Source organism: Ambystoma mexicanum, chromosome 4p (genome assembly GCF_040938575.1).
Source record: "Ambystoma mexicanum isolate Mex_15411 chromosome 4p, UKY_AmexF1_1, whole genome shotgun sequence".
In the NCBI taxonomy this organism is placed as follows: Eukaryota; Metazoa; Chordata; class Amphibia; order Caudata; family Ambystomatidae; genus Ambystoma; species Ambystoma mexicanum.
The window spans coordinates 591,945,393-591,961,585 of record NC_090927.1 but is presented as its reverse complement, the minus strand read 5'-3'; the positions used below and the strand labels follow the sequence as shown (position 1 = coordinate 591,961,585).

Here is a 16,193-nt window from a genome sequence, read left to right as displayed (position 1 = left end):
AAGTACAGACAAAAAATGTTTGATAAGGGCAGGTAAAGGGACTGTAGGTTTGCAGATACAGACCCAAGTGCAAGGGCTGCCAGGAGGCAATGCAGGTGTGCAACTGGGCGGGCAGAGACATGAGCTCAAAGTTCAGAGGGTAGCCAGGTGACCAGTGCAGTATCAGTCTGGAGATCAGCAGGGAAGAGGAAGAGAGACGGCAGAAGCAAAGAGGAAAGTCTATGAGATGCTTCCGGAACCAGAGATCATTCTGCTCAAGTTTCAGAGAGGCAGGGAGGCTGTTCCGGAGGGGGGCACCAGCCAAGGAGAGAGATCTGCTCCGACTTGTTGCTTGGAGAAGTGCCTGACCCTCAACGAGTTGGAGGTGGAGGAGAAAAGAGGTCGAGTAGGAAGATATCTCTGAATAGAGAGCTGGAGGTATTGCGGTCCCAGGCCCCAGAAGGCCTTGTGGACAATGCAAAGGGTCTTGAACTTGATCCTTGCAAACAATGGGAGCCAATGGAGAGATTTCAAGGCTGGAGAGACACGATCCCTGGGCTTGAGGCCAAGTACAGGTCTCACAGTCCTGTTCTGGATGAGTTGTAGAGGACAGATAGTAGAGGAAAGCAGATTTAAAAAGAGGCTGTTGCAGTAATCAAGCCTAGGGAGAACCAGAGCTCTGGACACAGAGAGCTTCTGGGGGAATGACAGGAAAGGAAGAATACCTCTAAGGAGGTGCAGTTGGTAGTTTGTCATCTTAGCGACGTTGAGATATGAGGAGAGAAGGAGAGTGCAGAGTTGAAGATGACCCCAAGGCTCTTAGCTTCACAGGTGGGAGCAGGAAGAGGGCCAAGGGAGGCCGGTGAGAGAGTGGCAGGAAAAGAAGGTGCATGTATGTCGATGAAGAAGATCTCCGTCTTACTGGCATTCATGCAGAGATCATTGGCAGCACACTCCTGGATTGCAGACAGATAATCCGGGATGAGAGAAGGAGAAGAGGAAGCAGAGCAGATCCTGAAAGCAAGCGGACTGTTGTACGCATAACATTGGAAGTTGGAGCAGAGAGCAGTAATGCGATGGGCGAGAGGTGCCAGGTATTGATTGAACAACCAGGGAGAAAGATTAGACCCCTTGGGAACACCACATGTAGAGAGAGAGATAGAGGAGAGGAAGGACCCAATTGGGACCTGGCAGGGTCGGTCCGAGGAAAAAGAAGTCAGCCAGGCCAGAGCTTGATCAGTGATACCCAGGTTATCAGTGGAGTGGTTTGAGCAGGATGGCATGGTTGACCGTGTCAAAGGCAGATGAGAGCTCAAGTAAAATGAGGACAGAGGGGAGATTAGCATCGAGGTTAGAGAGCAGGTCTTTGTGAATGTTCAAGAGAGCAGTTTCTATGCTTCTGGATGCTCTGAAGCCAGACTGATGGTCATGGAGACAACCAACAGATTCAGCGTGAAGATTAAGCTGGGAGATGGGCAGCTTTTCCAGGAGTTTGCCCAGGAAAGGAGTGATGGAAATTGGATGATAGTTAGCCGCACAGGAAGGTTTGGCTGAGGATTTCTTGAGAAGAGGGTGCACAAGAGAGTGCTTCAGGGGGAAGGATGCAGTGGTGAAAGAGTGGTTGCAGAAGTCGGCCAAGGCTGGAGCGAGGGTATCAATGTGGTCCTTGATGGTTTTGGAAGAACAGGGAAGAACCTGTTTTGACAAGGCTTACATAGATCGGACTTGTCTAGAAACCTTGTCGGGGGTGAAGAGAGGAAAGGCAGAGAAGGGAGGGGGTGTGGCAGCAGGGAGGCTGGAGGAATAGGAGAGAATGGTGGGAGATACAGGAGAGGACGAGAGGGTGGACAGGATGTCCTGGGTTTTAGAGATGGGAGGGGACAGGAGAGGTAGAGAGTGTGGCTAGCTCCTTGCAGGTTTTTAAAGAGTTTGGCTGAGTTGTTAGATGTCACAGAGATGCAGGCTTGGATGTGAGCACTCTTCTTAGTGAGGGCATGAGTCGGTATTGCCTTTGGGGCAGGCAGCAGGCCAGTTTGTCAGAGGATGTACAAAATGCCAACCATTTCCTTTCAGCTACCCTACACATTCGTTTAAGAGTGACAAGTTCTGAGTCATACCAGGAGTTGCACTTGGCTTTAGGCTTCATGCAGATGCTCATGATAGGGGCAAGTACATCAAGAATGTTAGATATAACAGAGTAGAGCATGGAAAGGGATGTGTCAGGCTGTGAGTCAGCCAGAGGTTCAGGAGGGGGAGAGAAAGAGGCACTGAAAGCCTCAACTGACACATGCTTCATAGGTCGAATGACAGAGAAGGTGGGTGACAGTGTGGTTGTTGGCTTGGCCTGAGGGTTAGAGAGAGAGGAGAGCAGAGCAGAACAGTGGAGAGGAGAGGAGAAAGTGGTCACTCCAGGAGAGAGGAGTGGTGAGAAGGATAGAGAGGGGAAGGTTTGAGGAGATCAGAATATCAAGAGTGTGCCCTGCAGAGTGAGTCGGGCCAGAGGGAAGAACAGAGAGAGAGAGAGAGAGAGAGAGAGAGAGAGTGGTGTGGTGGGACAGGAAGCATCCAGGTGGATGTTGAAGTCTCCAAGGAGGAGGAGTTGAGTGGTCAAAGCCAGTAGGGAGGAAGAGAGTTCCGCCCACTCGTAGAGGAAGGAGGTGATCTGATCAGGTGGCTGGTAGATAGTAGCCACTGTGAGTAAGTGGCCAGAGAGAGAGAAAGCCTACAGACCATTCATTCAAAGGAGGAGTAGGCCTGCATAGGAATTATAGAGGCAGGAATCCACTCTGGGAAGATCAAGGTTACACCCCCACCGGAACAGTTGGATCTGGGCATGGAGAGGCTCTTGAAGCCATCAGGGAGGAGAGTGTCAAAGCTTGCGACAGAGCTGGCTGTGAACCATGTCTCTGTGAGAGCAAGGACATCAAGATCAAGTTCTTCCAGGAGATGGAAGATGTCACAGGAGCGAGAGTTGAGAGTGGTGAGGTGGAGAAGGTTGCCATTTTTGAAAAACTTCTGGGGAGGTGTACAAATCAGAGATACTCCCTGCAGTAGTGTAGAAGGAGCCCGAGGGTGTGCAGAGGAGGTAGGAGCAGAGGGCAAGGTAGCCAAGGAGGAGGAAGAGGGCACCAGAGAAATGGCACAGGGGGATTCAAGGAGGCCGAAGACGGGAGAGAAGGGAAAGCGGTAGACAGTTGGAATTTGACAAGGCACAGGAAGATGAGGAGGTTAGCCTGAGGGCCTCGGACCATGGCGGTGCCATTCAGGTAGACATTAATGATGACCTTCAATGAGTGGAAGGAAGCCAGGAGGGCCGCCAGGCCGCCACCATTAATGGGAGATTAAGAGAAAGGAGAGAGCACAGAGACCATATGAATAGTCCATAGGTCTGGCCAGGAACGACAAAGATGATGTCGGTAAGGGTCTGTCTGGAGGAAGCGCTGGTGTAGGTATCAGCGATAGGGAGGCCTCGGTTGGAGACAAGGATGTCCTTTTTGAACTTGTTCCTACCATACTGAGTGAGGAGAGTAGGAGAACACGGGGCGGAGTGCAAGCAGAAGAGACGAAACGAGACAAGAACAAGTGGTAAATAGATAAACTAAACTGAACATTTTGCACACTGGTCACATTCACTCTCATCAGCCTGAATGCTCAGTGATGGGAGTCAACGAAACCTGGATCACCAACATGACGCTGTCTCTCTCACTTTCCGCCACACTGACTTTACAGCCTTCTACTCCCCTTGATACATGAAGGCCTAATGATCAGCAAAAATTCATAATCTACCTCTTCAACCCTGACTGTATTCCCTCTCATTCGAATACAGTACTGCCCAGGTGTACACCACACCCCTTTTATCATCATTTTCATCTATCGTCTATCTGGAACCTTTAATCTATGCTTCTGTGATCTACATTTACTGATTGAAACAGTTCAGGCTGATGTGCCTATCATCACAATGGGTGGACTTGACCTCTCCAATATGATGAAGGACCATCACCTGTAACTGGACTTCAACTCTATGATTGCTCCCTGATTAACATGCAGAACTATGACAATTGTAACATTCTATCCTCCATTCTTAACTTGGTCGTCCACTTGCTTATCTACTCCAACAACACTATTCCTCCACCCCATTCCTTTCTGCATTTGTCAACAGAATATTCAAACGTTATTCCATGCCATGTTTATCAATCAGGTCATGTTGTCCTTGCATGTTCTCTCAAATTCCACACCGACTCTACCAAACCCACCTTCATTGAAATAAATGATGCTCTGGCTACCTCCCTTGACTTCCACTACACTTCATGCACCTTCAGGCTTTCCACCCTCACCTCCAACTATGGATCTTCCCAACCATCCAAAGGCTAAGGACAGCGATGCACCTCCACCTATGTTGCTGGCATGAAACGTTTTCATACCACCTACAAAGACACTCTCTTCAACCTCTCTAGTGCTCTTGATTCCACCAAACCCACCAACTATACTAACCTTACATCCTATTTGTGCTCTCACCTCTGTAAACTGCCCATGACCCTCAAGCTCATGTTTTCCTGCCACGATAATCACTCTATATATGTCCTCTCTCTCTCTGATGAAGACTTTGCATCTTACTTATTAACCAAGATTACAAAATATGAGACACCCATCAAATCCCCTTTTCTCAGCCACCCCATTTCCTTCTCTCCGCCTCCTACTACCCCTACTCATACCTCACTATTCCACTACACCAGTCCCACCCACCAAACCTCTACCCATCCTTCACTCAGCAAAACCATCTGAGTTCCCAATGACTCCTTTACACCACACATTTGTAAATTACTGGCACCCATCACCTCCACAAACATCACTTCTCTCCATATCTACCTTTCCTGTCTGCTATAAAATAGCAGTGTCATTCCCATCCTGAGGAAACCCACTACGGATCCTACTAACTCCACTTTTTATAGAGCTGTCTGGCACCTTCCCCACCACTCCAACATCCCCTTGATTTTGATCTCCCCTCTCCTACCCTCCTCTCTCTCTTTTCAATTTCCCTCTTCTAACTCTCCACCACGCCCTCCCCCACCCGCCTAATCCCACTCCCTATTCCCTCTCCCCTTCAGTCAATGGCTCTTGTCACTGTTTTATCGAATGATTCATGATATAATTTTGCTTCATCTGTTACATTGTTGATGTCATTATGTATAATGTTGTTCCACTGTACAGCGCCTTGGTGTAAAGCGCTCTATAAATCAATAAATCAATCAATCAATCAATCAATATTCTTCAATTGGATTGTGAACTACCTCAATGCTCACACACATTGCAATCTCCTCAAATCAGGATTTCAGAGCAAACACTCACCAAAGCAGCTCTTGTAAATGTCTCATCCTGTGTCAGCTATCTGTTGCCTTCTGCACAATAGATCACTGATGTCTCCTTCCTCTCTCTCAGCTTCAACAACACTCCCCTTGGCCGGGTTGCCTCCTACCTGTCTCAGAGCTTATTCCATCTAGGGGAACTCTGACTAGTCATTCCCTACTCCCCCCCCATGTACTTTTCCCAGGGGTCAGTCCTAGGGCCACAGATAAACTCATCCAAATGTTTGGTTTGCAATACCACCTCTTTGCTGATAACACTGACATCTTGTTCTCCTTTCCTCCTTTACCCCAACCCTCTCAGACAGCATCTCAAGTTGTCTCCCATTTGTCATCTCTTTCCCCCTGACATCCTCTCTTCTATAACAACCGTGCAGTCCTATTTGACAGTGACCATAGACTCCATCAATATATTCCTACTAAGGCCACTGTGCCCAGATCAACCATCTCAATATAAGAAAGATGTGTCCCAAATTCACTCATCACACAGCCAAGACTCTGTTCTCCCTCTGACACCCAACACATGTGATTATTGCTCTAGCCTACTCCTTTGCCTCTCACTCTCCGCGTTCTCCTCTCTGAGCGATATCCTCAACTTCACTACACACCCGTTATAACCTACCTAAATCCTCTGCCTACAGACACTATGCTGGATGAGTCTCCAGCTGAATTGCTCCCTCTCCAAATTCTTACTTCTTAGCCCCCAATACTTTACAGATTACATCTCTTTTCACTCTCTGTCTGTTCTCTGAGGTTCTCTGTTTTCCACACCTTTTTTTGTCCCTGTCCTCTCAGTGCCAACTCCGGCTTCCACTCTTTCCCCTTTCTTGCCCTCCCTCTAGTTATCCAAATAAGCCCCAAAATAGAACTCTTCAAAACCTGACTCAAAAAGCAACTGCTAGCTAGCTTGGGGTTTCCCCTACCACCTCACCACTACCTCCCAACTGACACCCAGAGTGTAAATATGTCCATATGTACTTTGCTTAGACATGCTGATGGCACTAGACTCTGCATGTTCATCCTATGTATGTATGTCCCCTAATAATGTCTCTGGACTATGCTCCTTGTTCAGTCTATCCCACAATCAACATGCTTACACAGAACCCATTCTGCCATGGTGGTAAATTTGGTAGGATGTCTTAGAGTGAAAAGTCATAAGTTAATGTATATATATGTGATGACCTAGGATCGAAAGGAGCCAAAGGGTAGTATGCACAGTGTCTACCAAGTTACGCATCATTAATGATATCTAATATACTTTTCACTTGACTAATTAATATGAACACAACAATGTATGAACCAATGCTAAATGAAGCTTAGGAGAAATGCAGTGACACATAGATAACATGTGCATGTTTATTGTCATAATGATCCTCAGACAGTTTAATAGCTTCAAATCAATACCAATAAATGATCTGTAATTCTTCATACTTTCTAGCATATATATATATATATAAATATATCTTACCCATAATTTCTGGCATTGATCTCCTCTATCTGTTCTGGACGAATAAGACAGATGCTTTCTGTACATTTCCATTGTGTTGAAATGCAAATGCTGAAAAAAAATCAAATGGTTCCAGTTTTAGTGAAACAACATACATGAAACATTTTAATTATGCTTTGCCAGAAAAGGGCTGGCAATGGGCCAGCACGTGATAACATTTTATAACTACCCGCCTGAGTGCATGTTGGATGCTGGTTTTGTTTATTCAGGTTTGAATACAATACAAAAGAAGCGAACATTGCTATGAATTTCACATCTGCAGAAGCTTATTCTCTGAACCTTATCACAGCATTACCTATATTTTCATGATCAGTGACATTCAAAATCAGAGAACACATCTGAATATATAGATCAGTACTACCCATCCTGTCGGTTCAAGAATAGACCGGATCTCATTGAGGCCTTCGTAATTGAGCCTTGGAATCTACAACTTAAATGACTTGCGTGTGTAGATTTCTGCCACGGGCGATTTTCATGGATTTGTATGGAAGAGAGCAGCGGCAGAATGTAACATACGTTTCCACTGCTACCTTTCTATGTACCATACAAATACTCCAGCATTTGCACCGGAATGGATTTGCATGCCGGTGCAAACGCTGGAGATTCTTATGGAGTCCGACACACTTTTCAACCGTAAAAAGCAGGCAGACGCCATAGGAATACATTGCAAACGCAGCCTGCCATTGCTCAATTTGGCGGAGTGCAAGAGGCGCCATGCACACTTTTAGGCCACCTTTGACCCTCCCCTTTTGAAAACTGCTGTGCAAATGACCAATGGAAATACTAATGAACAGTTGAAAACATGAAGGAGCTAATTTTAAATGAGTCTGCAATGTTCATGGCGTGAAAGCGTTGCATGTGGTTTTTAAACCATTTGTTCACATTATGACTCATTTTCTTGTATTTGAATGGCAGAGAGAAGGGGCGGGATACAAGTTACATTTCTGCGTTCCCTTCCTCTCCACCATACAAATACAGCATGTGTGCCAGCATGGATTTTTTTGCTGGTACAAATGCTATCGAGTGTGCTGGCTTTTTACACCAACTAAAAGCAGGTAGACTCTTAAGGAATCCATTGTAAACGCTGTCTGCCAGGTGTACATGGCAGGAAGCGTTTACTTTATTTGAACAGCAGAGTGCAAAAGGATGGTGTACAAGCTTTCATGCTGCCTAGTTACCCACACCTTTTGAACTCCACTGTACAAATTAGGACCATTTCACAACATGGACTCATGTACGTGAAAGTGCATTCATAACGGTTGCTGAAATACACAGGACTTCAAAAATGTGCCCCTGGGCAGGAAAAGTAGGGTTGCAAAAAAATTGTTGAATAGAAAATCAGAAGTCAAACACACAATGAAAGATGCCATAGCCCAAAACACAAAAGATGGAAATACATGTTTGCTAACACAAAATCACATCTGACATAGTAAAGTAAAATTATAAACAGCGATCTAACAAATTCCATATAAATGACACTTACCAATCAACAGTTATAACACGTGTAAGAGATTAAAAGGTATCCTACTGAGGAGTTCTGTGACAAAATAGAGGAACAAGGCAAGAGACTGTGTTCCTTTATAAGGTCATTAAATTCAGAGGTGACATGCAATATCCTTTTTATTTAATTGTATTCCTAATAATACATGGCCATACATTGATGAAATTACTTCTGCCCTGCAGGAGCAGGAGGGTGAGTAGTGGATAAAGTGCCCACTGAACCCTCAAACTGCTACAAACCAAGACTGATCCCAATCATAAAGTTAAAACCGACACAGCTAAGATATATAGCTCCTTTGCCGTTTATGGTAATGTGGGCTAAGGGAAGGCTATACTCTCAAGTGGGGTGTGAATGTACTTCAGTAGCAGCCCAAACAGCAATAGTACAACAGTCCACAATAAAATAAATGTCCAATCAAGGTGCTATACAAATATATATACTTTGATGAAACAAATTTTGCGAAAATAACTACATGGAAAACACTATGCAAAATCTACCACTGAGGATAGAACACAGAATACGTACAGATATACATTGTAGCACTCTGGGATTCTGTGAATTAAGAGTTCAAAGCAGGTAAAAACCATAATGTCTGCAAAAAAGGATATGTTCTTGGGAGCACAAAGCAGATTAGTGACCTAACCATGCTCTAGGGCCCAAAACTGGACCGATAGGGCAGTTAATAGTGAATCACGCCTTTGTGCAATTCCTGGCAGTTCAATTGCATCAAATTAGGCTTCAAGTTGTTGTAATAGCGGGCCAAACAAAGTTTGAGGACTGTGCATCATAGCTGAGAGAAGTGTTGAGATGGCGCTGAGCCGGGTCGAATAGGGAGGCTCAGGAGTTCAAAGGCAGAACTTGAGTGATGCAGATCAGAATATTGACAAGGCAATCCGGTTTGAGATGTGGTAAATCCTGGTTAGGGTTGATGAGTGATGCCCCAACAGTTCAAATTGAGGTCCTTTAGGTGATGAAGCTGTGACCCTGATATACCAGTGTGTGGTATCACTAGGGGGCAGTTTTAGGTCAAGCAGTTCTAATCATTCACTAACTTCTCAGGGGAAATCAGCAATTGATGTCCCATTGGTTCGAGTTGAGGTCCGGCACTTGTATGATATTAAATCGGACAACATCTATTAGGGGAATTTTTCCAACCAAATGCATAACATATTTATTTATCGAATTCAGTTTAAAATACTTTGTTAAAGGGACGTTATGGTTAAGTTGCGCTACTAAAAACCTATGATATTCAGTGAAAACATCTTTGCTAAAGGGACGTTATGGTTGCAAGTAAAACCGAAAAACCCCTGAAATTCACCGGTTATGGTAAGCCAAGCAACCATAACACGCACCACCACCGTGCACTGCTAAGACTAACACCCAGGACATCAAAGATGACATCACAAATGTCATTGATGACATCACTGATGACATCACATGTGCATTTACTTTTCATAAAAAGTCTGTAGAAGGGAATAAATATCATGAGGTACGTAGTGCATTAAGCAATGCATTAATCCAAATAGCATTCTATTAAGTTTTTTCCAGTATACTAAGGTACATATGCAGAAACATAGGTATAGTGAGCAGCAGGCATGATGGAGGTGCAATATTAATAATCTTGCTATGTTAAATACAAAAAATATAAATGCTTTCTTATTAGAGTTCTACATACACTAATTATTTAATAAGTACCTAATAAGACCCATTTACTACATAATTGCATTATTGCAAACAAAACACAAACAGGCAACAACACATACAAACATGAGTATATACAGGGAACATGAAGTAAACAAAAAAAACAACAGTATTAACAGACCATCTTCATACCTAACTAATTATCTTCATGCACAGAAATGATTGCTCTACTTCAAAGCTACTACTTCCCTATGTATAACTATCACATAATGTAACTGGGCCCTAAGGAAAGTAGTGTGAGTACAATGTGTACAAATATGAGCATATTCAGGGAAAGTACAGTGATAAAAAAAGCAGACCTATAAGAAAGTGTTCACAATCGTACTGATCATCTTCATACATAGAAAGCATTACTGTCTTCCAAGTCTATGTTTTCCCTATGTATATGTTTAATATGCTGTGAGTGAACCCCAAGAGAATTGCTGTAAGAACATATTTGAAGTATAAGTCTACAAATAAAGTACTTTTTAAATGTTTAGGTCCTGACTGTTACTGGCCTAGATATGCTAGTAAAGGAAAAAAGAGGGAGCCAGATATGTGATGTCATTAGTGATGTCATCAATGACATGTGTGATGTCATCTTTGATGTCCTGGGTGTTACTCTTAGCAGTGCACGGTGGTGGCGCGAGTTATGGTTGCTTAGGTTACCATAACTGGCGAATTTCAGGGGTTTTTCGGTTTTACTTGGAACCATAACGTTCCTTTAACAACGTTTTTTTCACTGAATTTCATAGGTTTCTAGTAGCACAACTTAACCATAATGTCCCTTTAACATAGTATTTTTACGGAATTTCATAGGTTTCTTGAAGCGCAACCTAACCATAAAGTTCCTGTAGCAACGTTTTTTCACTGAATATAGATATATAAATAATGAAAATTTGATAAATGTTTACTAGGATGCCCTTAGTTTATATACATGTAACACAGAACATATAGAACATATTGAACATATTGAATCCCCTACCTGCGCTAGTAGGTCTGATATCTGTGGACCATGCGCCTGTTCGCGGACAGACTCGGACAACATCAACACTATCCAAAAACTCAGGGGTATCTTACATTGTTATATCATCCAAAAAAAAACACTAAACATGTTCAAAAAGCAGTACATAAATAAATTACATTCAATAATAAATAAGAAGTGAAACTGTGTATGTAAGACACTAACAGTCCAATTACATAACATATGCAACATATTGGAATATACCAAAGCACAATAAATATGCCTCCAACAGAATTACCTCACAGAAACTGCACAGCAAAAATCAACGGGACACCTATGCAGCAATAACAGCCAAACTTAGCAAGAAACCAATGAGTGCACTACATTTATTGTATATATTTATAAACTTTCTGTATTATGTACACTAAAACTAATATTTTTTTTTTTACACTGAAATGTCCAGTACTTTGGAACGGCTGGAAGAACATTTTGCTCGGGATGAAATGAGTGAAGACAGTGATACTAATCGTAGACACTACACTTCTCTATATAAGCCAATTAATAACCATTACTTTATGTGTACTTAACACATTTTTTAACAGACCGTACAGACATAAAAAATAATATACCAAGAGAGACGTTAGAAAATCCTCTGCAGAAAATGGAGCTTAACATGGATCTGTTAATGAAAAATGTTCTTTTAAAACCCTTTGTGGAGGACCATATAAAAGAAAACATTAAATATCATTGTCCCACATGTACGTGTTCCCCCTCTCCATGTCCCAGCCAACTATCCCCAAAATCTCCCCAGCAAGAACAATATTACGCTGAGACTTCACTCCCTTCCTCCCCTACCATCCACCATGTCCAAACCCCTACTTCCCCTGTATTTGTTTCAGTTTCTGGTTTCCCCTCTCTTTCATAATTTTTATACTTTTAAAAAATAATAAAATATTAAGTGTCTTTTTATTATATTCCTCTGTGTCTTATTTTTATAAAAAGGCAGTTAGGGTGTCCACAGACAGTCCGGCTCTATGGGATGTCCTCAATTAACCAAAATGGGGGTGTCCTAAGGACACTATACCTGTTTGCATTGTTGGCAATCAAAATGGAGGTGTCCTTAGGACACACAAGATGTCCGCCTGTCCGCAGTTAACCAAAATGGGGGTGTCCTAAGGACACTATACCTGTTCACACTGTCCTCAATCAAGATGGGAGCGTCCTTAGGAAACACAAGATGTCCGCCTGTCTGTAATTAACCAAAATGGGGGGGATCTAAGGACACTATAACTGTTCGAATTGGCTGTATTCAAAATGGGGGTGTCCGCAGAACACTAAAGACATCCGCATGTTTGTCGTTATGCAAAATAAAGTGTCCTAAGAACACTCGCCCTGTTCGCATTGTCCGTACCCAGAATGAATATGTCCATAGAACACATAGCCTGTCCGCATGTCCGCAAAGTTGTGACGCACATTTATTTGGTTCAGGGATCTGAACACTGTCCGTAGAACACTTGCGGCCATGCGTAGCATACCCTTGCCCCTACGAACATCGTGCCTGTGCGCAACTGTCTGCCGCACATTTAATTAGTTCGGAGACTGGAACACTCTCCGTAGAACAGCCTCATTCATGCGTAGACCCGACCCCGCGCATTTCGTGTCCTACAGACTGCCGTCTCATTCACCAACGTGTTCTTGACATCATCATGTGATTGCACCTGCGGAAAGTTCACCCTTGCACATGTACCACACTATGTTCCTGGCCATCTGCATACTTTTTGGATTTTTTTAGCCCTTTCTTAGTGTTCGAAGTGTCCTGGGACAGCGTGGGTGTCTCAAAGTGTGCCCCAGCACCCATATAAAAGGCCACACCCCAGAGCTGCTCCTTATTCTGTTTTTGGGTTTCCAGGACAAAGACTGCTCCTTGTTGCATTGGATTGCTCTTGCTCTTTGAAACAGCTGTCCTGATGGCATTTAAGCTGCTGCTGGTGCTACTGCTGTCTCAGAAACACCGCCAACACCTCCACCACCAATACCTCCCGAGGGCCTGCAGAAGGGAACAGGCATCATGATACAAAGGAGAGTAATAAAGAGGATGGAGAGGATGTGGTAGTGTAAGTCCCTACTACAAGTTCTCACTGTGAATCTTGGGTGTGGAGGTTATTTACCACTGTTGGTGGAGTACTAAATGCATTTGCACACAAGGTGACCTGCAATCAGTGCAAGATGGTGCTGAGTCATGGGAAACCAGGTTTGTACAGCTATGGTACTACCGCACTGAAGCGACACCTAAAATCGTTCCACAGTGGGGCTATTCGTATGGTTGTAACTTGCGATAAACGTGGTAGGTTGAGTTCCTCTGAAGCATCCTCCATTTCCGCTCCTGCCACCACAAGAGATACTCCTGTGAGGCAGTACATCCCTCCCGCTGCCTTGCAGGCCATACATGATGCTGTTGATCCTTACCTTTTGAGGGTCACAGTATTGTGCATGTACTGCGATGCAGTACTCTTCAGAGGGGAGAACCTTCGAAGTGCTTTTGAGTCTGTGGTCAAGGATCATCAGAAAAACTGCCACCTACCTGAATAAGGCCCACTCTACATCTTCCTCTCTCCAACTGCCCTTTCTTAACCCCATGGTTGGTGCCCCGTCTTTACCCTCCTTTCCCTTCCTTTCCTTGCATGTCATGTTTAAAAAACCAAAAACTATATAAAACAACAAAAACCAAAGAAAAGGCTCTTTTCAGAGCCGCCTTTCACAGTTCAAAAAGAAAAGTGTTAATGAAATGCACAGGGCCTGTGCATTTTAGAAGTCTGTGGAATGTCCGCGGACATCTATAATCTGTGCAGTGCTGCCCTGTAATAACCATTGCACGTTTCTCTGGGAGGAAGTGGTGGCTGGGAAAAGAGCCTTTTTGGTGGTGCTTTTTTGTGTTTCGAAAACTTCAAATGGTCAACACCTACTGCTAAATGGATTGCTATTATTCCAAAAAAGGGTCGCAATGCATTTTGTACATGTCGCAGAAAAATCTGATTGCCAGCATAAGTAAGATGTACTCCGTCTCTGCGAAAAATGTGTGTACTGTGAAACATAATATTTTCATTGAGAAAAGAGGACATGCCAACATCTCTCAAAAAGGAACAAACAGCCTTGTTGACATTGCGCCTCGCTTTCTCCATTTGTGGACCAAATGAAGACGAATGCAGCCACATTTGTCTCTGCGCAATATGCGAAAAAATGACTTGGGACTTTGGAAACATGTCCTAAACTGATTTGCAAATTGCAAAGAGATTCCAGAGACATGTCCTAAACTGTTCCATCTACAATGAATAATAATAATGTCTGGATGACACTGTGTCACCAAAGTAGCACAAAGAGGTACGAAATCCAGACACTTCATTCCACGCACTTCATGCCAGTGTACTTCCACTTGAGGGATGTGCAGCCACTCCACAGCGATATGCATGCACCTCTAACCAATTCATCCATGAGTCTTCCAAAACCCAGACAATCTGCTTTCTGAAACAAACAGCCATAGCTATCTCCTCTCCTCTCAGGAAAAATACTTTCTGACAAACTCTCTGCTCACACATCAAACCCAGTAAACCCTATTGACAAATTCCTTGCTCTGCACAGTCTCATTTGCACGCCTCTCAGCCTCAAATTCCCTGTATGTAATACGCGCTGTCCACGGACAACCGTGGTGTCCATTAACAAATCTGAGCGTGGGGAATGAAAATTTAATTAGTCCCCTTTGAGGTTGGCTCTGAAAAGAGTCTTTTTTTGATTTTTTGCAGATGCTTCAGAAACACCTCTTATTTATTTTTTTTGTTTTTGTTTTCCTTATTTTCCTCCAACAATCTTCACATTAGCTTCTCCAAAGCAACACTTATGTTCCAAAACAGCATGGCAATTCCCATAAAGATAAAGACATGCCATCTTCTTTAATGTAATCAACATTACCAGAGTCAATGTTCTCATTGATGCAAAAGAACATGCCAGCTCTAGTCATAAAAGCAAACATGCCTTGGTTGATTAAGCACCTACCAGCATTTTGCTGAGGACAACAAACAGAACTATTGTCCCATAGTGCTCTAGGTACCAAAGCAGAAAAAATAACCTTTGCATTTGGGAGCACGTTCATGACTGCCTGAAACAGGTTTTGCAGATCTTGCAACAAAGTAGGGGCACTGACATAGTCCAAATGCAAAGCACCACAGTGCAGAACAACCACATGTGGAATATAATACCTAGCTCTTTCCTGACAAACTTCTAGCATTGCCTGCAAATTAAAACCAGGTACAGTGCACCGCACCACTTCCACTCCTTTCGTGTCAAAATAGTTAGCTACATTCCTAGATTTAGCATACTGCTACAAACCATTCACAAACATATCTCCAAGCACCACCACCCTGACTTTCTCCACCTCCGCCATCTTCACTATAGACAGCCTCTCTCAATATGAAGCAGAACCTCAACACCTGATTGGCTAATCTTCCAAATACACTCCCATTTCATGCTCGGAAGCCCCAGTAGTGGCATGCCCTGTCTGCAAACAGCCGCGCCGACCGCAGAGCGCTTAAGTAACACTAGGGAAGCCCTTCTACCCTTTTCACTTCACTCTCTGCACCATTTCCTCATTGGCTACTGTTAAGCAGTCACAAAACCATCCACCAATCACGTGCAAGACTTCTACATCTAACTCCATCATCACAATTCAGCACTTTAGATGTACTGTTGATCACTCCGAGTACAATCCGCTGTGACTACAAAGTACCTACACCACCTAAAGCACCTACAGCAACTACTATTAAACTCTCCAATATTTCTACTTGCAGATTCATGCACATCCACATGCATGCACACAAAGTACAAGTTTGAATATTTTTTGCACAGTACATGTACATCTCTTGTATAAATGCATATAAACAGAGTAACTGCCATTTACCCAGTGCAACCTGTAAAACAAGCTTACTGTCATTTCTCCCATCTACCATGATCAAGTGTCACTTGCACAGTTGTCTGCTTTCCAAATTTGTATTTACCCATATTATTGACTGTGATGCTCAAACTGTTATTTTCTTAATTCATTCTATCATATCTGTAACCACTGCCAGGTATTTAACCACATTTCAACCATGATGGCATTTAATGCATTATAGTGCATAAGATGTACATACAATTTCCTTTCTATACATTCTC

At 43.4% G+C, this 16,193-nt stretch overlaps 1 protein-coding gene across 2 annotated transcripts in view; it reads right to left on the bottom strand.

Moving 5' to 3' along the window:
* TINAG (tubulointerstitial nephritis antigen) overlaps nt 1-16,193 on the bottom strand; it is a 1,051,371-nt gene that overhangs the window by 700,243 nt on the left and 334,935 nt on the right. For both annotated transcript variants that reach the window (XM_069606138.1, XM_069606139.1), the window contains exon 3: nt 6,808-6,897. In XM_069606138.1, coding sequence (XP_069462239.1) covers nt 6,808-6,897 — 90 coding nt within the window. The remainder of the gene's footprint in view (nt 1-6,807; nt 6,898-16,193) is intronic.